Here is a 23,692-nt window from a genome sequence, read left to right on the forward strand (position 1 = left end):
TTAGAATAAAAAAGAGCAGGTGCTATCCATCTTGCAGAAAAAAGCCACAGCTTTAACTATGTACTGCTTTGTTGTTTTTTATAGTCTGCTAGCTGCAGCATGCCAGTCAGAGCTCAGCATGAAATGCCCCCAAATCCACATAAAAACACAGGCTGGTAAATGGATGGATCCAACTGCAGCTGGATCTCACAAAGAGGTACATCCCATCTGAAATTCAGTGTAGATAGGGATGATGGAGTGAGGTTAAGAGGTCTTAGTTCTATGCAACCACTGCTGTTTAATTGGCAGCTTCTGACGTCAGAAAATACGTGGTCTGAGTGTTATCTTCTGTACAGCACTCCATGACATATCTTGGCATCCCCCTCCAGGGCATAAATCTTGGCTGCACTGTAAGTGCATATGAGCACAAGGTCAGAGTGCATGCATCTTGTGATGTGCCCAGTCCTTTGGAAGAGAATAACAGTGACTGGGATGGGAGAAAGGGGCAGTGTGCTTTAATGAAGGCTTGGCAGTGCTAAGGTCTGTGGGTTCTAGCAGCAGCTAAGTGTACTTAGTATAGGAGTTTAAAAAAACTCCTAAAAAATACCAAAGCTACCAAAAAAGCTGATAGTGTGCTTGAATAAAAACCACAGGTTCAGTGTATCGGTGCCTATTTAGTAGGTGAGGTAGGTAGCTAGCACATGTACACTGTGCACAAAGCACAACCAAGTAAAGATAGAAGATTCTGTCTTTCATGTGATAGACCCTGTCTACATTTCTATGGTCTGTAACTGGGCAGGTGTCCTATACATGGATTCTTCTGCTGCTTCTGTAAGAGGAGATTGAAGATCCGAGGGACGTTGTACCTACTGTCATTTGGGTCCTCATGTTTGCTTACTAGAGAGCTAGAAGTGTTTTGCTGCTTGAGATTTAGATCTCTGTGAGCAGCTGCTTTCAGCTCTTTAATGAACAACGTGCTGACTGTCAGAGAAAGACCTCTGAACCCCTGAAATGCCAGGCCTCAACTGTCACATGAAATTCTGCTGGAGTCACAGCATTGGAGACGCGTGCTGCATCCCATTAACGTGGGCACCATGGATGCCATAGAGTTCAGGTACTCCTTGCTGCTGGTGCATCTCTGTGGTGCCTGCCAGGCTGCCTCTAATTATGGCCCTCAGTTCTGACTTGCACAAACAGGTGAAGAGGTCATGTCTGCCCAGTAAGTATGGCAGATAATTACATACAGCTGTAGGAAGATAGCAAGTGTTAAGTGTGTTTTTGCCTACAGACAAAAACAGCCAGAATTGTTTGATTTTTTTTTAACAGCTCAGTTTGTTTTCTTTCATGCTACAGCCTTTACTAGTGAGTCTGCTCTGCTAACTGTACTTCTTCCCTCTTTGCCGCTCCTGTTTTACATTGTGCATTTATTCCAGGCTTAATATTTACCATAGTTTTTAAATAGGGTGAGAGTTCCTCTCCGAGTTGAATCAGACCTTAATGAGCTGGATTCCCAGTGACCATTCCCAACAGGCAGTTTGGGTGCCAGTACCCTGCTTTGCAGGCTGAGTTTGCTGGTGTAGATGCAGGCTGGTCTGTGCAGCAGTTATTTTACTAGGCTGAGTGTTGCATTATGTTCCCATTAGTCCTTTGAGGATGACTGTGGGATATAAGGAAAAACAAACTCTGTGCTGTTTGCTCCTCACGTGTTCTCCTTTTGTCAGCCAGCTTTGTGGGGCAGCTTGGTTTCTGTTTGGAGACTCTGGGTCCTTGTCCTGAGATGTGAGCAGATTGCTCCAGGAGGTGGCATTGTGGCAGTGGGTTCTGCTTTGCACATCACTGTGGAAACTACAGGGTGTGCTGGATGTTTGCTCCTAACTGCAGCATTCCTCCCAGCTTCTGACAACACAGATGTATCCTCCAGGGCAGCAGTTCACAAATCCCTCTGCCTTGAACCAGTATGTATGCCCTTTTTTTCTTTCTAATCTGATAGCTCCTGAACTGTTTGGGGAGCAGCAGCAGCCTGGACTAGCACAGGAAATGCAGTCTTGAACCGTCCCACATGGGATGTGCTGGGACTGCCTCCCACCACAGGGTTTGAGCATTTGTCAGAGGCTAGGCTGGCCACCAGTGCTCAGGTCAAGCCCAGAAGAGTTGAAGTGATTACAGTAAACAGAAATCAAGTTAATTGGAAGAGGACTGAAGCTCATTAGAGGATTGGGCAGAAGCTTTTGTCAAGTAGTGCACTGGAACTAAGAATAGGGAGGAGATACCACAGTCAGCCCAGTGTGGTCCCAGCCCCATACTGCGAGTCACTCCGTCAGCACCTCCTGCATGCTTCCACCATTAGCAGCTGCTGCACTGACAGACCCAAACAGCTCCACACTTCTGATTAGCATTAAAAAAATCCAGCACCGTGCCCTTCGTTTGGGAGGCAAGAGATACAAGCAGGCATTGAAGAACAAGGACTACCTAAGGATTCTTCACGGAGGGAGACTTCTTTAATGCGACACTGAGTTCACCTCTTTGCAGCAGATGCCTTAGTGCCTGAGTCCTGCTGAGGAAGGCAGAGAGGAGTCATCCTTGATGCTTACGCTGCCAAGCATCAGGAGCATGAAGAAGCAGCCATGCAGCTGCCTGCACATCAGGCATCAATGGGGAAAAAACGTTTGGAGAAAGCACTTATTAAATTATCTCCCATCACCTCAGAGTTACTGCGCTCCTGTGCTTAGTGAGGACTGGAGGGTTAATGAACCACAGCTGTGGAGACTGAAGTGTGCACTTCGAACAGAAAAAAAGACCCTTCAACATACCAGAAACAAAACCCTCTCACCTTGGAGATAGGGCAGCTCTGTGACACAGCAGATTCAGGCAGGAATGCTAACGACATACCCATTAATCACATTTGTCTGCCAGCAAACACTCCTGCTCCCTGTATTTAAAAATTCAAGAAAAAGAAACTTTTTGTCATCTGCTGTATAAATAACGTCGGGCTGAAAAAGGATGCTCTGTGTTAGTGGGACTATATATATATACACATGAACACACACGTGTATATATAGACACGCACGCTTTGCTGCCTTTACATCCAGCACAGGAGCCATTACGTAGCAGCACGTAAACTCTATTTGTAGAAGCAGCCCCATGCACCTCGAGCTGTGACCCAAAGGACATAGATGGTGTTATCCAACCCATGTCAACCTGCATGACAGCAGCACGAGAGCTTCCCCTGACCTGCTTAGGGCTGCACCTGAGGATGGCTGCTTCCTTTCTTCCTTTCCTTCCTGCTGCTCTCAGTCACCACCTTACAGCACGAAGCGGTTTTATCCCATTTTTTAACTCAGGATGATACTTCCAGCACTTCTGCTCGCCGTCACTAACTGCTAAGATGAGCTCGGGAAGCAGATCTGGCCCACAAGGAAAGACTCCACAAGAAGGGCTCCAAGACAGAGTTCTTTGCAACTCTCTGTTTATTAAAAATATACGTCTCCTTGGAAGAAACACCGGTAACCAACGAGCGTGGTGATCAATTCGATACTGGCAGCTGTGCCATGGAGTACATTGGCTTTTTCTCCATGGGGCTTGAGAACAGACAGGCTATTAGGAAAACAGCTGAGACAAGAACTGTGTGACGAGCATCGTAAGGACCCGTGTGTCACTCACTGTGCTGCTCCAGGGACTGCTGCCCGCAGCACTGCAGCGAGCCCAGCACAGCAGCATCCCAAGTTCACTCCTTCAGGGCAGGTCCCCTTGGCAGCAGAATCCTCCCTCCCCTCCCCTGTATCCACAGCGCTGTCTGCTTGCAGCACTGCTTTCCATCCCAGCAGGCTGCTCTGTCCCCGTGGGCTCCACGTGGTGCAGGACAAGTGCAGCTTCTCAGCAGAGCACCTGCACAGCAGCTCGCATTCACGCTGCGCCCTGTGCACCCACAGCCGTTACCTCCAGGGAAGGGCACTGGCACTGCCGCACTCACCTCTGTACAGAAAGGGGAGGGGGCACAGCCTGGACTTACCTGCTGCTGCCTGCCTCTCCTCTGCTGCTCGGCGCTGTGTTTGAGAACAGCATTTGCAGTCTATAAGGAGAGGGGGCTCTCCCACCTTGGCTGTCAGCACCTGGAAACGCAGCTCAAAGCCTGAGCTCCCCAGCAGCTTCACACAGCCCCGTTCCCACGACAGAGCCCCGCTCCAGTGCCAAAGCTTCCTCCAGAAGGAACATTCCTCTGCACGGGGCCAGCTCCCAGCACTAACAGCCACCTCATTTGGGAAACCACAGCACACGGCAGCCCGGTGCGCAGCGCACGACTCCGTCCCCACCAAACCACGAGCAGGAGGCACCCAGAGCAGTTCCCGGAGGTAAATTTGAGAAAGGGCACAGAGCCCAATGCCAGAGGGAAGACAGAACCAGGAGGTGAGCGCTCGTTTCCCCACCGCTCCCAGTGCCAGAGGACAGAGCTCACACCCACAGCCACCACCACACGTGCAGGGAGAGGAGCAGTGAGCATGGCACACAGCAGGGAAGGAAGGAGGAAGGCTTTCATCTGCTGCCCCATTCCTACCCATCTGAAAGCCTGTGAGCGACCACCCAGGGCACAGCCAGGGCTCTTCGTGGCAGCGGCCGATGCCAGCAAGGATCATTCACCTCCAAGCACAGGTACAGGGCCTGCCTGACATCCCGGGTTTTCCACAGCAACACAGGACAGCGAGTACATTGTTTCATGAGGCTGGTAGAGTATTTCCTAACTAAACACCTCAGGTCTAGATTCTATTTACAATACAGCCAGCTTAAAAAATAAGTTAAAAAACTGGATTTTATACCCGTTCAGTTCATTATTAACAAGAGAGAAAAAAAAAATGGAATAATGAAAAAAAAAAATAACAAAAAAGCCAACACAGCAACACAATATGGTTTTGGTTTTAACATCAGCTTAAAAAAATAGAACCAAAAGGAAACCTCTCATGCAAACACATACGGTGGCGTGTAAAACAATGTGCAATTTAATATGTAGCATCATCCATTCTCTCCCTCCGCAACCTCCTGCTCAGTCTGTGGCTCCTGGGTCAGCCCAGAGCTCCGGGTCCCTCTGCAGATGCAGTGTCCCGGGTTCTGTGCTGCCCCCCGACCTGGGGCTGCTGGCAGGGGCAGCAGGAGATGCTCGTGGTACCGCTGCGATCGCTTCTGCCCCAGCGGATTCCCTACGCCCAGCGGGTGGGACAAAGAAACTGAAAGATCCTTGCAATAACACAGTACCTTGGAAGAGGTCCCTCAGGTTTCCTAATCCACATGGATATATATATATAATATATATATAATATCTTTCTCTATATTATATATAAATTACATATACAGATAAATAAAATGCCTTCTGCTGCCATTCTGTCGCGCTGCTCAGAGCTGCTAGGCAGTCGCACCTGGAAAAAATGCCCCGGAGCTCTGACACTGCTCGTGTTCTCAGAGTCCATTGTTTCGCTTGTTTCTTACGTTAGTCCTCAGCCGCCTCCTCCCATCTGGATTCTCGGTTTAGTTAATAATAATAATAATAATAATAATAAAAAACGACTCTTGAATGGGTTCTCATCTGTCTCTAATGGAGCAGTGGGAAGGTCCATGCAGGGATGGTGGGAACAGTCACGTGATGAATGAGATCAGTTCATCCCAACAAAAGAAACAGGACTAGAAAACTCAATTTTGCGACGATCTAAAAAAAGGGGGCAGGAATGGTTTGCACATCCCCCCCCCCCTTGGGGCAGAGGGCGCGGGTGGGGTGGGACGTCAGAGATGGTCCCCGCAGGTGGGGGACGTCTTCAGAGCTTCTCTGGGGATGGGACCCAGATGTAGTGCCCGGATTGGTCCTCGATGATCTGTTTGATTTTGCTGTAAATCTCTTCCAGAGAGTCTCCTTGTACGATGGCTGAAAGAGGAGAGAACAAGCAACGCCCTGAGCAAGGCCACGCGCTACGGAAAGGCCTTCACCGCAGCACAGGGACCGGCCACGCTCAGCCAACAGCGAACACAGGGCCCGTGTGGGAGGAGCTGGAACAGGCACGAGGTGCCACAGAGGGTTAAAGCAGCGTGTCCGAGGGGATTAGCGAGCGCTGCGCTGATCCCACGCCGGCGGAGCTGCTGGCGCGTGTGAAGTGCCAGCCGGGCTCTGCGCAGCGCTGCTAATCAGCTTTGAGAGCCGCGTCCCAGCGCCGAGCTCTGGGCAGCGGGCCCAGGGCAGGGTGCAAACTTCCAGCCCCGCTCTGCGGTCACTGCCTCCCCCCCTCCCCACCGTTCTGCTGCGATGCACTGAGCGCCGCAAGGATTAGCTGAGTGCGTACCCCGATGGGCTGGATTTGCCCAGCCAGACCTGCTCTCCTGCTGAGCGCTCCTGGTTGTTACTTCTACACTTCAGGATGGGGATGACAGCACTGCCTGTTGGAAAAGGCCAGCTCCCGGCTGCTGCTCCAGAAGCAATGGTTTCCCACAGCTTTGCTGCTTAGCGTGGACGCAACACGAAAGACTTCTGTTTGTCTCCTACAGCAGGAGATGGACCACAGCTCTCTGGTCCCTCAGCCTGTAGCCAAACCAGCGCCGTGCTCCAGTGCCTCGCTGTAAGCTCCTGGCACAGCATTTCCTACAGGATCCACCTCACTGCCCATTACAGACTCCTTTCCACTGGGCTGGGTTTCAGCCAAGAGCATTCCTTCCCCAGGTCAGCCTCAAGCCTGCTGGCCACGTGAGGCTGCACGATGGCGTGCTGAGGGTTTGGCAGCACCGCAGAGCACGTTTCCTTTGTGTTTGCTCTTCCTGGAGGAGCAGCCTGCAGTTCTGGGGAAGGCTCTCATTCTGTTTGTACTGATACATTTGCTCAGCTGTGATCCCTATTTGGAAAATGTCTGCCTGGGATTTTTTTTTTTTTTTTTTTTTTTTTTTTTACAGTAGCTGTGAGGTGAGTAATGCAGTGTTTGGCAGGATTACCATTCCTCAGCTTTGGAGGACACAATTACCACAAAGGGGGAAAGATGGAAGACCAGTTGCTCTGCCTCTTTGCCTGCCCATGACTTTCCAGCATTAATCACACGCCGCAAACGTTAGTTCCTTAACGCACAAGGATGCCTCTGTCATGAGCCCATCCCTGCGAGCACAAATTGCTGGGCAGCCCTCGACTGCTCTTCAGCACAGACTCAGGAAGCCAGCCAAACTTCCAGTCCTTTTTGGAAGATGTTTTGTAATAACTCAGGGCAGACTCCATCACTTAGGTCCCTCATTCGTATCTTTCCTCTTTAAAACAAGACTATTCTCAGAGTCTGTTGTGCTTCCCCTACCTGTTGTGTTTTTTATTTTTATTACTATTATTAAATGCAGCGATAGGCTTTCACAACCTCGGAAAAATCCTGCCTGACAACTTATGCCCTTCTCTAGAGCTGCTTTACTCTTATCCAGTGATCTCTGAACGGGCCCTTTGTACGGCCGTGCTGGCAGAGCGCCATTTCTTTTTGTTTTGATGGAGCTGGACATTTTCTCATGACCCTGCAGTGAGGCAGCACTGGTAGAGGTCACAGCTGCCAACTGGAAGAAGATTATCTATCAGACACGGACGTACTCGGGACGCTCACCTGTAAAATACTCTCCGAATTCTTGCTCGAGTTTCATGGCTTTGTCAAAGACCTTGTTGGCCTGTTCGTATGTCTGTCTCCGGTTCATCTCCCTGCCACGCACAAAAAATAGAAACTTAGCAATGAACAAAAGCAAGAATAGCCCATGCCACCATCCCTCTGCGTTGCACCATAACATGGAAAAGTTGGGGCAGCCCTCTGAATTTGCAGGACCACTGTGGAAACCCCTCCCCACTTTCCCAGATCCCGTCACCACTCTCCTTGCCTGGGCTCCCTCGTGTTCACACAGCATCAAAATGAACACCTCTATGGCTGCTGGCCTGCAAAAGGATTTTCCCTGTCCCCTTGGTGCCAGCAGTGTCCCTTCTGACCTTACTACAGTACTTCCCCACAGATAACACTGTTGATGCTTGGAAGATATGCACGCTCAGGTCCTTGCGGGGGCCACAAGCAGAAGTATGGGCTGCAGGAAGCACCTCCTCCAGCCATTCCAGCACTGTGGGCTCTCAGCAGCTCTCCTGGCTGCCTTGGGGCCCAGTGGAGCAGGGTCCATCAGACACATTTGGGAGCATTACTCTACTGCCACAGAAAATCCTCTGGTGCAGACAAAGGTGTTTAAACCAGAACAATCCATGGAGATGGGGTTGCACCCACAGCATTAGACCCACTGTGAGACCAGAGACACAGTAATGGGCCCAGCTCCAGTGAACAGGGAAAGTTCAGCATCACCAGCAACGTCTGCCACCTTCTAAAGCACAGAGGCAGCAGAAGTACAAAGCCCCGACTCGCCAGCACTGCCCACCCCAGAACACGTCGCTGCACTTACATGAGCGCTTCGATGGATTTTGGTTTGATGAAAATGGCAATGGGATAAAGTTGTGCTTGTTGCAACCTCTTGATAGCATTGCCAGATACATCCAAGATGCAGTGTTTTCCCTGGAAAGGAGACGATTGGGATCAGACCTACCCACACAGTCTGCTCTGGACAGAAAGCAGCTTGCTCATAAGGGCACGCTTACAAAAGAGAGGAGCCACTGAGGTGAAACACCGCTCCCGAGACACCAGCCAACTCCCACAGCCCTTACATTCCTGTGTGCTTATGGCAGGACCGAAGCAATGTAAAGAGACTCAGTTTTTCCGTGAACATTTACAAAGCCATTCCCAAGCCATCAGTGCACCCCTGTGCAGGAAACACTACTGCTCCACCAAGAGCAGCTGGTCACCTTTGCCCCATGGATTCCTGAACACAGAGCTGGTGCCCCAGTGCTGGTGTTTGGGTGGAGTTGGGCTGAAGGAGACAAAGCTCCGAGTGGAGCAAAGCAGCTGCATGGGCTGCAGAGGGAAGCGGTCACTGGCCTTCATGAGGGGCACGGGGAGAGGAAGGACACCGCCAGGCACGTCCCCAGGAGTGCCACTGACACTCACCCTCTCCGCGACCGCCCGCACTGACTGAATGCTGGTCCCGTAGAGGTTGTCGTTGAACTGCCCGGCCTCTATGAACTTGTTGTCCTGAATATCCTTCTCCATCTGTTCTCGGGAGACGACGAAGTGGTAATCCTGTCCATCCACCTCATTGTCACGCCGAGGCCTCGTGGTGTCTGGAGGAGAAAAGGCGTCAGGAGCGGACCCGGTGCCACCCACCCGAACCCACACGGTTCTGCCCTCTGCGGGGACTCACGTGGCACGCAGGAACCAAACTTGTGTGGAAATTCAGAGATGAGGTCATCATTAATTCGGTCCTTTGTGGGCCCCAGGATGATCACAGGCCTGGCGTAGTGAACTGCAAACAAAAGCCACAGCTTGAGACCAACCTGCGCTCCAAGAAGCTCCATGGAAGTTTATCTCCTGGTCGTGTTCAACATCATCCACATCCCACCCAGGTGATCTGTATGGGCAGGTGGAACACTGCGTCTCCATCCCCTCTGGCAGAGCGTGGCCAGCCCAAGTGCAGGAGCTGCCCTGGGGAAGGTGCCACGGTCTCACGAGTCAAAGATCAGCAAAGCTGCTCTGCTGCTTGGGACACAGAGCTGACAACCAGGACACATGGACACACGAGCTGCGGGACCCGAGAGTCCAGTCCAGCTGCTGGCAAGGACAGACTGCTGAGGGGGTACTGCTCACAACAGAATCCCTGGATATCCCATGTTGGAAGGGGCTCACAGGGCTCACCAGTCCAGCTCCTGGCTCCACACCCCAAACCCTGTGTCTGAAAGCACTGTCTGAACACCCCTTGAATGGCACTCAGGGCCATGACACCGCCCTGGGCAGCCTGTTCCATGCCCACTGCTCTCTGCTGCGGAACCTTTTCCAAACCCCCACCTGACCCCGTCCTCAGCAGAGGCCAAACCCAGCTCTGCTGAGTTGCAGATCACCCCAGCCAGCCATGCACGGTGTTGTTGTGACCAGGGACACGGGCTCTGATGCCCACGCCCCAGCACCAGGACTTACTTTCTTGCCGCGTCACTGGCTCGTATGACAGGATAGTGTCCTCTTGTCCTTCTGAAACAGAGCCGAGAAGAGGTGGGTGAGTGTCGGCAGCGGCCTCCCAGCCCCAGCCACCCCTCACACTGGGGACGGGCTCTCACACCCATCCAGTATCAGCCTCCTCCTTCCCTCTCCTCCACTGCAGGCCTGGACTTGGTTAGGCAAGGCCATAGTTGCACTGCAGACATTTAGAGGAGCACTGGGGGTAACGGGAGCACTGGCTGGAGCCAGACCCGAGTTATCTTGCCCAGGCTCTGCAGCCCATAACCCGAGATGGCAGCTGACCCAGCATCTCGGTGCCACCAGCAGGAAGGAGCAGCCTCCGAACAGAAACACCACCGGGACAGGACGAGATGGGAGTGCACACACACACACACGGAGATGAGACAGCGGGAGAGACGCACACTTACTGGAACTGCTCTCGCTGTCACTGGTGTTTGATGTCACGCCCTCTGCAAAGCAACCAGAGAGACCCCCTTCAGAGCCAGCGCTCGCCAAGGGCACAAGAGCTGGCACCCGGTGAAGGCGGCCGAGGGCAGGGCAGCCGGGTGGCACCACCAGAAATGCACCCTGGCACCCATTGGGAGGGCTGGGAGTGGGGGTGCTGGGGCAGGACGGCATCTCTTGCCCTTTGTCACTCTCAGGGGGAACTGGGGATGTGCGGTGGAAGCTCTTCTGCTCGGCTATGCTGAGAGATGGGGGAAGGTGCTGGGAGCGGGGCTGCGGGCAGGGTGCAGCATGCACACGGAGGGCAGGGATGGGGAGCTACCTGCAGGGACAGGCCTGGGACTCACAGAGACGAGACAGTGACAGGATGGGACAGAGTTCGGGGCTTTGCTTTGGCTGATCCCAGTGCTGTGACCTCCCTGCAGAGGCTGGCTGCTGCCTGGCACAGCCCCGCAGGGTTTGAGGAGCGCAGCCAAGCAGCTCTGGGCACGTGGGCAATCACATACCATCAAAGGAAGGTGGCACAATGCCTTCACCTGCTCCTGAGTGTGCTGCGGGCAGGCCCTTGTGTGCGCTTAGGGCACAGCCAAATCCCCCAAGCAAATTGCCCATCCCCTCCCCAGCTCAGCACCTCCAGAGCCCTCTGCTGGGAGAGGCAGTCAAACCCGTGGGGTTCCTCGTGCCCTGCACCCAGAGAAGCACAGCCACCAGGCACCCCCGCGCATGCCGGCGATGGACGGTGAATGATGCGTGTTGCAATTCCACTTACTCAGGTTCTTTGCTCCATAATAATCGTCACTTAACCCAGGGAAGTCCTGATTTCACAGACAGCGAGAAGGGGGAGAGGGGAGAGAGACAGCGCAGGAAAGGGGCATTCAGAGAAGAGGGGAGAAGAAGACAGAGCCAGATGAGCATTAGTGACAGGAGTGTGGAACGGCCCAGAGCTGTAACTACAAGTGATGTTAAGAACCATTTCTCGGCAGTGACACCAGCAGCGGAGCACCGACACCTCACCCCGTGCTGCCACCCCCCCAGCAGACCCTCACACCCCTCTGGCTGCACCTGGAGGCCACTGCAGGTCCCCTGGAGCTGCTCCACCACAGCCCAAAGGCATTTCTCCATATGGCCTCACTTGGTCTTATGCAATGTGCCACTCTGCTCTCCCCTAGGCCCCTCTGAAGGGGAAAGGAGCACCGCTACAGCTCTGATGCATGGCGGGGGGATGCTTCTCCCCACACCCCAGCACTTGCACAGGCTGTGAACACAGGGAGGAAGGACTCCCCTGCTGCAAGCAGTGCACAGCAGAGCATGGCAAGGGAGCTGCCTGCAGGCTGCTCTGACGCGGCTGGCAAAGAGCACAGCCTGCCCCGTGCCCGTGCCATATGTCCTGCACTGCAGGGCTGGCCAAGAGCAGCGCCTCAGTGACCTTCACCTGCAGGCACTGAGCTGACCCATGCTCCATCAGCAACCCCTGTGCCTTCCCATTCCCTGCTGCAACACCGCCTCCAGCACAGGTCACATCCTCACTGCTTCCTGCAGCTACCAGCCATGGATGAGTCCTGCACATGGGGCAGGGTGCCCACACCCCACAACAAAGCAAGGGGAGCCAGGATGGGAAAAGCTTCCTACGGCCAAGGTCTGTTCCATCAGAGGCTTTCCAGCATGACACAGGCAGCAGTTGCTGTGAGCCCAGCCACATGCCCTGCAGGAACCTGGGCACACAGACTTCACACACCACCACAGCCATCGTGCTGGCTGCTGTCACTGAGCCCCCCATGCAGCCTGGCTGAAGAAAGTGGGCACTGCCCCACGGCAGCCTGGCTCCAACTGCCCTCTGCAAAGCCCAGGAGGGTGCCAGAGGGGGAGCACTCGCTGTGCTGGCACCTGGGCAGGGGCACTGCTTTGCCTCGCCCACTTGCTCTCCTCTTCCTACAGATGCAAGGCCTGCAGCATTCTCTGTGGACACTCATTGAAGGAGTGGATGCAATTTAGCATCTGGAAAGAGGAGGGGCTGGGTTAGGTGAGCAGCTGTGCCCAGCAGGGGCAGGCTGTTCTGTCCTTGCACTGGGAAAGCACTTTCAAGAAGTGAGTTCGCTCCAGAGGAGCTCTGCAGCTGCTTCTACACACGGGATGTGTCTGTGCACAGCCCTGATTGCCAGGGAGAAGGGAGCTGCGGCACAGCCTGCCCTCACTGGGAGCCCTGGGTATTCCCCAAAATCTGCAGCCAAGAAGCCAGGACATGCCCCAGCTGCTGAGTGTGGGCAGTGCTTCTGCCAGCGAGCGCACATGTCCCTCACGGCCATGGGGTTTCACCTACGGGAAAGGCTTGGAGACTGTCAGGAATAGGTAGCTGAGAATCACTTCTATGGGAGACAGTGAGCACAGCCAGGATGCCCCCTTCAGCACATCCAAGGCCAGGGGACAAGCTCCTGTGCAGCTCAGCTGCCCCTTGCTCTGGGAGGGGAGCAGCCCTTGGCAGGCACAGGAAGGGAGCAGAGCCCACAGCACATGGGAGAGAGCAGGAGGAGGCAGAGCAGAAGTTTAGGCAAGTGTAAAGTGATGAAAGGATGAAGACATCAAACATGAGAGAGAAAGAGAGAGGCAGCCCGTGCAGAAACACGGCCAGAGGCAGCTGGGCTTGCAGCAGCTGGGAGAGCCTGCCTGCGCAGGGTGCTCATGCCTGGGACTTCAGCAGGTGCACAAGGACAAGAAATGCAGCCAGGAGGTCCCTCACTCGGTTGGCATCCGCCCAAAGTGCTACAGGAACTGCTGCTTTGATTTCAGGCTCAGACTGCTCCCTAGCTGCCGGCAGGGCTGACGGGCACAGAGCCTGACCTGAGCCCAGGGCCACAGCAGGGCACGTGCCTGGCCTCAGCCTGCCTGGCAGGAGCAGCACAGTTTGGCCAATGCAGGCAGGTACTGGGCTCACTGGCTATGGGAACGTGGCACATCTCTCCTCCCCAAGGCAGGAGGTGGGGGCTCGGGGGGGTTGCACGTTGCCCTCTCTGGCCAGCTGCTACTTACGTTCCTGTCCGCTGCTCTCCTGGGCCAGGTTCTCTTTGCTCTTGTAAAATGGAAACTTTCGAGAGAGGCGGAAACTCTTTTTACGTTTCGTTTTGATCGACTGTGAAGAACATGGAGATGGAAGGAGGACAGAAAAAACAATGGCGTTTAACGCATGCAAGGAAAATTAAAAATGAAGAGACAATGAGGAGCCGTGTCAGGGCGGTTACCCTTAAATGAAATCATGGAGATTACATGAAAACTGTAATGCAGGAAAAAAAAATTAAGTGCAGAGAAAAAATGTGTTTTAGGGATGTTGGGAAGCTGACGAGCCAATCAGCAGTTCTGCAGGAGGAGCACGGCTGTTCTCCCTGCCTCATCCGTTCACTCCGTGCGAGGGAAGCTCTGCCTGCACCAGGTGCCCGCAGTCAGTGCTCCATTCCCTTGCCACTGCGAGGACACCCCGCTACCAAACCAGTGTCCTTCATCAGCGCCTTCACAGCTGCCCTCTGCTCCCACCCTGTGCACAGCCGAGGGGGCCCATGCCTGAGTTAGTCCAATTGCACTGCTCCATGCTCTTGCTGCCCTCAGTGGGAGCACAGAGCTGGCTGCCTGCACTCAACCTGCCCTGCTATAGCTACCAACTCGGCGCACCCCGCTCAAGCACTCACCCGGTTGGACTCTATCATGCCGGTCCTGGCGTGGAACTTCACCGTTTTCAACCGCGCTCTCTCCTTCTTCTCCACCCTGAGTGGGAGTTAAAGGGGAGAGAGAGAAGCTGCTAGTCCCTGGGATGCCCATAATGCTGCACATGCTCCTCACGCTGACACCACCAGATCTGCCACAAGGCGCAGATCCAGCAGCTGGGTCCTGAGGCTCACAGGACCAAAGCACCATGTGAGCCAGCTCCCACCGACGGGCACTCACCTCTTCTTGCTGGGGATGACCCCGATCTGCTCGCTCTCGCCATGGGGTGTCACAAGCCTGGCTTGCCACCACTCATCGTCAGAGGCATTGATGACATGCAGGATGTCCCCATAGGAGAAGCTGAGCCCCTGGCTGGGTAAGCAGCTGTCCCGGGTCCGGTCATAGTCAAACAGTGCTCTGCAAAGGAGCACAGAGAGGAGTGAAGCCCTCCCCTACCAAGCAAGCAGCAGCACCACAGACCTCATAAGGCCCAGGATGAAGTGCTCACCATGAACCCCCCCACAGAAACAACAGCCCTGGACCAGCAAACTAGCTCTTGACACAAGCTGCAAGAAGCACACAAACCACACAGACATTGGAAGAGAGCTGTGGTCAGAAAGCACGCAAACATTCAAAGTTCAGCGGCCTCGAGAATATAACAGGTCGTAAATGGTACCCCAGGGTTTCCCTCCCTGCTGATAACCAGGAAAGCAGCGTGCAAGGGAAAACTCAGCTGCTCTGCTCGGGGATGTGAGACCCAGCACCCTTGCTCAGGAGCAAAGCAAGCCCTGTGCCATGACCAAGGAGGTGAGAGATGGCCAGGAGGTGACTGTGCCCTGCTGCTGGTGAGCAGTCACGGTGGTGGGCTGCAGGGCACGCACAGCCTTCACTTTAATTTGTGTATAGAACTCTTTTATTCCAGAGGTCTGCGAATTAGGAATGCAATTCATTGTTTACCTGCTTCTACAACTATTTCAGATTTTTTAAATACTTCCCCTCAGAACAGTTTATTTAGTTACAGTACAAGAACTTCATCTCCAATATTAAATTATCCAGCTGCAGAAAAGGTTATTATTTTTTAAACTAAGGAAGAGGAGCACTAATGCTCTTCCTGTGCAAGTGACTGGAGCTTTATCGCCCGCCTGCACTGCAGCCCTTTGCCACAAGCTGCTTTCAGGGCCTCGTAACTCATCCTACCAATGTCAGATCAAAAACCAGACCTATTTTCTCCAGGCACATCCATTCGGCAACAAATGGAAACAGCCAAGCAGCCATTTGGAGCACTGCTGCTGGCAGCACAACTGGGAGCCCCATTTTCACTCCCACGAGGTCAGCCCCACTCTTCCCCCAGGCAAAGTGTGGGGCATGGTAAGCACTTCTCAGCCAGCTGCCAGCCTCATCCAGGCAGAAAAGGAGGGGGAAAGCCACAATAACACCACCCTCTGCCCTGCTCATCACCTCCTTCCACTACGAGGAACCCCGAGGGGGTCTGAAGCAACACAGCACAAGTCACACTGATTGTCGAGCTGAATCCTTTTAACTGTGGCTCCATAAATAGTAAAAGCAACAGGCACGCTGTGCATCAGCCTCCTGCAGAGCAAGCTGCCAAGCTGACTCTCTTAAACATTGCTTCTCTGCTACATTTAATAAGAACCCTCTCCCCAGCCAGCACGGTGGATGAAGGTCAGCATAAGTCTCTCTCCCTGCAGAAGTCTGTGGCTCTGGGTGAGCTGGGACTCCTCTTTCCTGGGAAGCAGAAGGAGCAGCACCAATTCTTGCACTGTCGTGAAAGTTGCTGCTGCTCCCAGTTCTTCCCTGTTTCTTCCACCCATCTTGACTGCCTAAATCATAACCCCATGCAGAGCTGCTGCAGGGACAGCTACTGTGTGATCTACCTTTGACTAATCAGCCAAGATCTACCTGCAGGACCTTATTTTCGGCAGCAGTGTCAGTATGCAAGCTGGAAAGCACCAGCTCATCTTCCAGACCAGAGAGAACCTTATCCCAGGAACTACCCCCTGTGAGCATCCCAGGACTCAGCATCACCACACACCTTCCACCTCCCAGGCACCAGCATGGTGAGCTCAGGTGCCAGATCTCATCCACAGGGCTGAAATGAAGGGCTTGGCCAGGCTCAGGCACAGAGCCAGCTCCTGCAGTAGCCCTGTGCCAGCTCCACCCAGGACATGGATGACTGAGGGAGCACTAAGCAGAGAGCTGGACATGCTCTTCTTGGGTCACATCCTTCTTTGAGACGCTCTGTCAAGCGTGGTGACCCAAACAGCTCCTGGGCCAGGAGAACAGGGAGCCCTCTCTGTGCCGAGGCCTGACAGGTTGATGCAGCCCTGAGGTTCACCCAGCCACCAGCTTGCTCTGCTTTCTCCAGATTTCTTGGAGCCATTGCTGAGAGGCTCTTGCATTTGGCCCCAGAGGAGAGCAAAAATGCGCGTGGCCCTGAGCACAGCACGTGGCAGCCGGCAGCACAGCACCACAGGGCCCTTCAGCTGGAGGCAAGCAGCCCTTCCAGGCACCTGCTCCCTGCCAAAAGATAAGGCTGCATGCGTGGCTGGCACGCCCCAGCCAGACCAGCGCCATTAGGAACAAGGAGAGCGCAATTAGGAGGAAGGAGAGAGCAGAGAACCGGCCGGGCAGGTTCCAGAGCCAGCAGCACCCTCAGCCCCATGGCCGAGCCTGTCAGCTCCCAGCTGCAGGGTGCCCGCTGGCCAGGCCGGGCCCTGCTCCCCATAGCACCTGCACGGGGAACTCAGTGCTGGTGGATGAGAAGCCAACCTGCTGGAGCCAAACACCGGCCCCGCGAGGCCCAGCCCTCATTCCTAGGCCCGCTCCCCAGCAGGAGCAGTGGCCTGGCTGCAGGGCAGGGGAGCAGCGCCAGGCCTGCTCCCAGAGCCAGCACAAAGCTGTCCCAGCCCCTTCCTGCCCCAGCTGCTGGTGGACTTTGCCCTGCAGGAGCACTGGGAGCCTGCCCGGCCCGGCGGTAGGCTGCGAGCAACAGGCCCCACATTGCCCCATGCTGCCCTGCGCACCCTGCGGCCTGGTGGTGCTGACTTGAGTCATTTGGTAGCACGTTCTGTAATTGATGTCCTGTCCACAACGCAGCAGCTCAGCCGGTTTCAGGCAACCTGTGCTCGAAACCACCCCGCCCAGAAGGGCTGGGGCAGCTCTCACACGCTCACAGGTGAGGGTGTCAGCGGGGCAGCAGATCGCAAATGCAGCAAGACACCTCAGTGCCTTGTGAAACCGTGAGCTGCAGGAACCTAACGCGGCTCTGCCCCGTGTCATTCTGGGCATGGGGTCCCATGCACCCCTAAGCCCCTTGGCACAGCACAGCCCTGCTGCAGGACACGCAGCCTCAGCTCTCACCGTCCTCCCCAAAGGGAAAGAGAAGCATCCCTTGCTCTTGCCAACTCCCACCCGCAACACAAGGTGAGGAGTTGCGGGATTATTTTAAAAAGCAAATTACAATTGCTCATTAGCTGCCACCACGCTGCTTCTCCTTGCAAGAGAAGGCTCTGCAGCCAGCCAGGAGATGGCAGGGGCAGCAGCCAGCAGGGCACGGGGCATGCAGCAGTCACGGAGCCAGCGCTGTGCGGCTGCTTAACCCCTGCCTGCTCTGTCCCTGGCTCTGAACCAAAAGTGCAACTCAGGATCAAAGCCATAATCCTCCTAAGAGCTCATCTCCCCTCCAGCCAGATCCTGCTGCAGGAGCAGCAACAGAGAAGCCAGTTAGTGCAGAGCGGGTAGAGGAGAGCGCTGCCTGCATCCTCCCTCAGACCTCTCCATCCCCAGCAGCTCACCCTGGGACACAGCTGCCCAGCTGCAGCACAGCCCAGCTCTCTGCACAGCCGCCTGTTTAAAAGGTATTTAAGTGCAGAGCACTCAGCCCTGAAGAAAGAGTGCAAAACCCACTGCTGCACTCTCCAAGCTCCATGCCTTATTTATAAAACTTGCTTCCCTCGCCTCATAGCAGCAGGGCAGCACATCCTCTGAAAGGTGCAACACCCACCCACAGGTGCAAGGATGCAATCCTGGCTGCTGCGGGTGCACCAGCCCAGGGATGAGTTGCTCATCTGCAAGGCTGCACTGACACATTCTCCTTCCTCGTTCCCAGGTGCCGGGCACACCCAGAGGAAGCACAGGCACCTCCTGGAAGGTGAACCCTGTAAGCACCCACCTCCCGCAGCCAGGCACCGCACAGCCCTTGTGCATGAGCTCAGGAATGGATCTCCTGACCAGAACTGTGGCAAAGCACGAGTGGGTCTCGCATGGTGACATGTGCCCAGCGACTCCTCCCCCGGCAGGAAAGGTGATCTCCTTCTCAATCTGAAATGTGGAGGCAGCAATGGCCTCAAATCTGGAAACGACACTGACAGAGAGATAGCATGAGTCTTACCGGACATAGAGGGATCTCTTCTCGCTTGTCCGGAGCGAGCCAGAGCCAGAGCTCATGCTGCTGTTCATCATCTGCTCTCTCAAGTCGTGGATCTTGGACTCGAAGCGGCTGTACTCTGCGGGGAGACAGAGGGTCAGTGCAGGCGGGGGCTGCCCCCAGGTCTCTGCCACCAGCCCACACCCAGATGAACCCAGGAAGCACTGAGAGAGACAGCCACAGCCTGCCCACAGGGCACCTTGCCCACGAGCCCATCCTTCCTCATGCTCAAATGAGGAGGGCTGGCAGCTGTCCTGCACGCTCCTGTCCCAGGGCTGAGGCTGCCTTGCAGAGCACTTCAAAAAACACAGAAAGAGTGAGACCTCACAGGACCTTCACCTACAGGCCAACACGGCACGGCCATGCAGCACGGCCTCTGGCTCGGTGGCAGCCCCCAGCCTGCCCCTGGCTTGAGACGGGGGACAAAGCGCGGCCTTAGGAAGAGAGATGAGCATTCACCTGTCCTCACCTACATCCCAGGCAGCGCAAGACCCTCCAGAAGCCACCGGCACCTCCGGCAGCAGCAGGACGGGAGCTGCCACCACCTGCAGCTCCTCCCTCTGTGCTGCTGCGACCTTCAGCTGGGTGTAAAGGTCGGCCCCGGCGCGCAGGGCGGAGGCAGCGGCCCCACTCACCCAGGGTAGACAGGAAAGGTGCTGCCAAGACTTCCCAGGCTTGGAGGTATTTGGAAAATTTTTGGTTATGAAAGCCCCCAGCAGTGGCATGAGTCACACCAAGCACCTGGGCTCACCAATTCTGTCCCATGCACACACTCTGTAGTTACATCCCCACATCCTGGTGCACAGCAGGCTGTGTTTGAAAGCCCCTAACCATGCACAGAGACTGCTCCTTCAGTACAGATGCACTTGGGGCTGGGGTTATGCAACTACGGGTCGGCATTTCCTGGCTGTTGAGCCCTAAACGTGCAGCCAGAGCCAGTTAAGGATTTCCCTTCTGTACAGAATTGGTGAATTTTTATTAACTAAAGAAAAAAAGAGATGTACCACAAACCCTAATCCGCACACAAAAACTCCACAGCCGCACAGAGAAGCTGTGCTGCAGCCCCAGCCTCTGAAGCCTGCTCTGCTGGTTTGCTTCAAACCCCAAAAGCCAGCATATGCAGTGCAATGTGAACCTGCGTGTGGGACAGCTTGACAAGCCATCTGCAGGCTGCCTGCTGCTGCGCTCACCTCGCAGGGTGTTCAACCAGAAGGGTTCAGCAAGCCAAGTTTCTTCCTCTTTGCAGCTCTCACACAGCAGCTCGCCCTGCACTTACTACTCTCGCAGCCCCTCTGCATGGCTCAGGGGCACCCATGCTCTCCTGCTCCATCTATCTGCTGAACCTGCTGCACCCCATGGGAAGCATCGCGTCCACCCGTGCTGCTGCTTCTCCCCATAACGCTCACACTGAGAGAGGCAGGCAGCCCAGGGCAGGGGGAGAAAGGAAGCAGATGGGATCGCATCATGTAAGTCAGCACCGTAGTACAGATGCTCAGAGGCATGTTAAAATTTCATGGGCAACACTCCATGACGTGAAAGTTCACACACACGGTGCATTTGCCTGGCTCTTATGGAGAAGCTGCTGGGAAGAATGCTCCCGTGCAGGCAGGGGGAGGTGCAGCTCACTGCTGGGGCTGCTGAACTCAGCCATGTCCTGTGCGGTGTCACAGATGGAGCTGCCACCTTCCTGACACGCTGTGTGCTGCTCAAAGGCTTCCCCCAGGAGAAAGAGAAAGCAAGCTGCAACGCTGAGCACCCCGAGCAGCACAGCCTGCAGCCCAATGGGTTGCAGGAACCCCGCCGTGCCAGCAGGCACTGCCCCCAACATCAAGCTTCAAAAACACAGCCGGAGCCTTCCTGCAAGGTTACTCTGGGAAGGAGCACTCAGCTGCAACTGGGCCCCCCTTATCAGCGTGCTGGAACAGCCTCCCCAACAATTATCAGCAGATAACCTCCAGCAAGCAGCACTTCTATCTCTGCCCACTGGCTCCTATCCACCTTGCTTCTGCATCCTGGAAGCAGAGCTGCTGCACAGCAGAATCTCACCTGGGAAGCACGCCCGCTGTGCAGCAGGGAGGTGAACATCAGCAGCTCTTTGCTAATCCCCACCTCCGGCACTCCCACGGCACCCGGGCTCTGGATGCGTTCAGGACACCCTTATCAACACCGAAAACATGCAACAGGTGAACTCACTCCTCTTGCTGCAAGAGGACCTGACGCCAGCGGGAGCAGCGCTTTGTTCTCACCACCTCGCAAGCTGACAAAGTGACACAGAGCTCTTACGTCCCCCCCCACCCGGCTCCAGGGCTGCCCCGTGCAGCTGCTCCCGGAGAGGGCCCTGAGCCCACAGGGCACAGAGCAGCCCCCATCCCCACCCCAGAGGAACCTTTGGCCTCTGCATTCTTCCACGAGAAAGCCCAAAGGGATTTGGGCTGCCCAGGTTGCAAAGCTCTGGGATTAGACATCCACAGGGCCATTGTCCGCTGCTCTCTCTGCCTCTCCGCCCTCACAGAGGAAAACACATCCTGTTTTCAATAGCGCTGGCTTCGCTTCCACCCAGGCCAATGCTCGCTGCCATCCCCGAGCTCACTTCCCTACAGAGCTGCTGTTTCTATGGCAAACAAACCCAGCAAATGGAGCCGGTGTGCAGCAGCGGAGCTGAAGCGCAGTGGGGCCGCTCCCCCCCAACCCCACGCACGGCTCTGGCCCTCATCCCCGTGTGGCTGTTCTGCAAAGAGCGCAAGGGGAGAAAGCGCTGTTAGAGAGCAGCAGAGAGCAATCCCCACGCATGCAGGTGCAGGAACCACCCGCACGGGCCAGGCTGGATGCAGCCGTGAGCACAGCCCAGGGACCTTCCTGCTGCAGCCCATGCAGACCCCACGGTGGGCTCCGTGGCTCACCTTCAGCAAAGCCTTCCACCGCCCTGAGCCACCAGGCTGAAGTAGAGCTACCAGCCATGCACGGTGAGCACACAGCGAGCACTCTCTGAGCCGAGCTGTGGCGAAGCACGGAGACAAAGCAAGCACTGCAACTCCTGCAAGTTGTGGCGAGGTCTCTGCGGGCCCCTCTCAGCAGCGAGCCACACGACCACTCCAAGTTTAGCAAAGGAGATCAAAGCTTTGCTCCACGGGGCTTCAGGAGGTGGAACTGCCAAACGCGAGCACTTGAGCTAACAACAAAGTTCACAGGGAGAGGTTCTCAGAGAGAAGAGACCTTACAGAGAGCCCAGGGCAGCATGGAATGGAGCAGTCTCACTGCAGCTCCAGGTCAGCGCCAGGCACAGAGGCTGCAGCTCCCAGTGCCATCCTTCCCCGGCTCTGTGCTCCTTGCCACCTCCCCCGGGCTCACAGGGCCCTGCTGGGAGGGCCCTCACACCCAAGCCTGATGGAAGCAGCCTCACAGCTGCACGGAGGTGGGACTGAACCAGAGCACAGCTGGAGCACCCCTGCATTTAACCTGCACAAACCACGCAGCAGCCAGTGGGGTTCTGCAGCCCCATGCTGCTCCAATAGCGCCAGGCGCTGCTGCCCATCACTGCCACCACGGAACGCAGCCCCAGAAAGCAGCAGCTCCAAAGCACCGACATCTCAGCCCGAGTCCAGAGGGGTTTCAAAACAATTGGTCCCATCTGACATTTAGAAACCGCTCTCGTTCACGTCTTCGCCAAATCTCAAGTGGCGAACGGAGCCAGAAATACGAGAACATTGAGCGCTTCCTGGAAAGAAGGAGGGGAGGAAAAAAAAAAAAAAAAAAGACAAGAAAGAACCAACAACGCAAAAAGAAAGAAAGCAAAACAAACCAAACCACACCCACAGCACACCCCTGCGTGGCACTAACGGCTCCGGACGGCCTCGCTCCGTTGGGACGGGGACACGCGGGCACCGAGCGCAGCGACACGCGGCTCCGGGACCGTGCGGGGCTCAGCGCGGGGCGCACCGGGCGCTGCCCTTTGTCTGCCGCGGGCACCGAGCGGCTCCGCGCCCCCCGGGCTCTCCCCCCCCCCGTTCCGTGCCCGGGCCGGGCGGCTCCCGGCGGCAGCGACGCCTCCGCCGGGTGAATTAGAGGCCGGCGCTAATGAAGCGACGTTGTCAGGGTAATGCCGGGGTGCTGCCCGCGCCCAGCTTGGAGCGCGGCCCGGGAGTGCTCGCTGACCCCACCGAGAGCCCCCGAGGCCCGGCCCGCCCCACGCACCGGGGCAGCGGCACACGGGAGGCGGCCCCGCTCCCCGTCTCAGACCCCAGGGCCGAGAACTGGAGAGGTCCCAACCGCCGCCGCTACGGCCTCAGCCTCCGGCAACGGGCCCCGGTGGGGCCCGTCTCGGAGCCGACCCCCTCCCGGCGGGGCCCAGCCTCCCCTCCGGCCCCGCTCCCGGCAAAGAGACCTCCGGCACAGGCCGGGAGGAGGGGAGGCGAGAGCCGAGCGGCGGGCGGGGGCCGCGCAGCCCCGCTCACCTGCAGGTCGGCGCGGTGGGAGGCGGCGGCGGCCCCGGCAGCAGCCCCCGAGCCGCCCGGCCCGCACACAAAGCCGCGCAGGCACAGCCGGCGGGACGCCGTCGCTCCGCCCCCCGCCGCAGCGCCCAATCGCCGCCCTCCCTTCCCGCCGGGCACCACCTCCCGGCCCCGCTCCGCGCCAATCAGCGCCTCGCCGGGCCACCCCTTGCCCCGCCCCCTTCTCCCGCTCTCTCCGCGCGGCAGCCGCCGCCGCCGCCCCGCCCTCAACTTTCCGCGCGGAGCCCCGCCCCTCTCTTTGCACACAGCGCACCACCCCCGTATTTACACACAGACCACGCCCACACTCCACTCATTTGCATACGGCGCCCCGCCCCTCGGTACCTTCGGGCCGGTACTGCGCGATGATGGTCACCGTCTGCCCCGCCCGCTTCAGCGCCGCTGCCGCCTGCTCGTGGGTGGCGTTGCGGAGGTTCACGCCGTTCACCTGCGGGGACAGCGCCGTGCGTGGGCTCGGCGCCCGCACTCCCGCACGCAGCACAGCCCCACGGTACCGGCACCCCGGCGTCCCCCGCGTCCCCGTCCCCGGGACAGCTCCGCCC

General features: G+C 56.3%; 2 protein-coding genes across 10 annotated transcripts in view; one reads left to right on the top strand and one right to left on the bottom strand.

Moving 5' to 3' along the window:
* Positions 1-1,681, top strand: part of TEX11 (testis expressed 11) — a 29,800-nt gene extending 28,119 nt beyond the window's left edge. Inside the window, exon 29 of the mRNA XM_021406072.1 lies at positions 85-1,681. Coding sequence (XP_021261747.1) covers positions 85-159 — 75 coding nt within the window. The 3' untranslated portion in view covers positions 160-1,681. The remainder of the gene's footprint in view (positions 1-84) is intronic.
* The window catches only part of DLG3 (discs large MAGUK scaffold protein 3), a 57,723-nt gene continuing 37,459 nt past the window's right edge, over positions 3,429-23,692 (bottom strand). For 6 of the 9 annotated variants that reach the window (XM_021406097.1, XM_021406098.1, XM_021406095.1 and 3 more), the window contains 12 exons: positions 23,475-23,577; positions 18,607-18,721; positions 14,436-14,612; positions 14,180-14,255; positions 13,530-13,629; positions 10,469-10,510; positions 10,023-10,073; positions 9,253-9,354; positions 9,000-9,172; positions 8,401-8,510; positions 7,575-7,666; positions 3,429-5,884 (listed from right to left, as the gene is read on the bottom strand). In XM_021406097.1, the coding sequence (XP_021261772.1) occupies positions 5,778-5,884; positions 7,575-7,666; positions 8,401-8,510; positions 9,000-9,172; positions 9,253-9,354; positions 10,023-10,073; positions 10,469-10,510; positions 13,530-13,629; positions 14,180-14,255; positions 14,436-14,612; positions 18,607-18,721; positions 23,475-23,577 (1,248 nt within the window). In that variant the 3' untranslated portion in view covers positions 3,429-5,777. Of the gene's footprint in view, positions 5,885-7,574; positions 7,667-8,400; positions 8,511-8,999; positions 9,173-9,252; positions 9,355-10,022; positions 10,074-10,468; positions 10,511-13,529; positions 13,630-14,179; positions 14,256-14,435; positions 14,613-18,606; positions 18,722-19,101; positions 19,798-23,093; positions 23,247-23,474; positions 23,578-23,692 lie in introns of those variants that run through there. The other 3 variants (XM_021406102.1, XM_021406101.1, XM_021406103.1) reach the window with 3 other exon arrangements.

This window comes from Numida meleagris, chromosome 8 (genome assembly GCF_002078875.1).
Source record: "Numida meleagris isolate 19003 breed g44 Domestic line chromosome 8, NumMel1.0, whole genome shotgun sequence".
In the NCBI taxonomy this organism is placed as follows: domain Eukaryota; kingdom Metazoa; phylum Chordata; class Aves; order Galliformes; family Numididae; genus Numida; species Numida meleagris.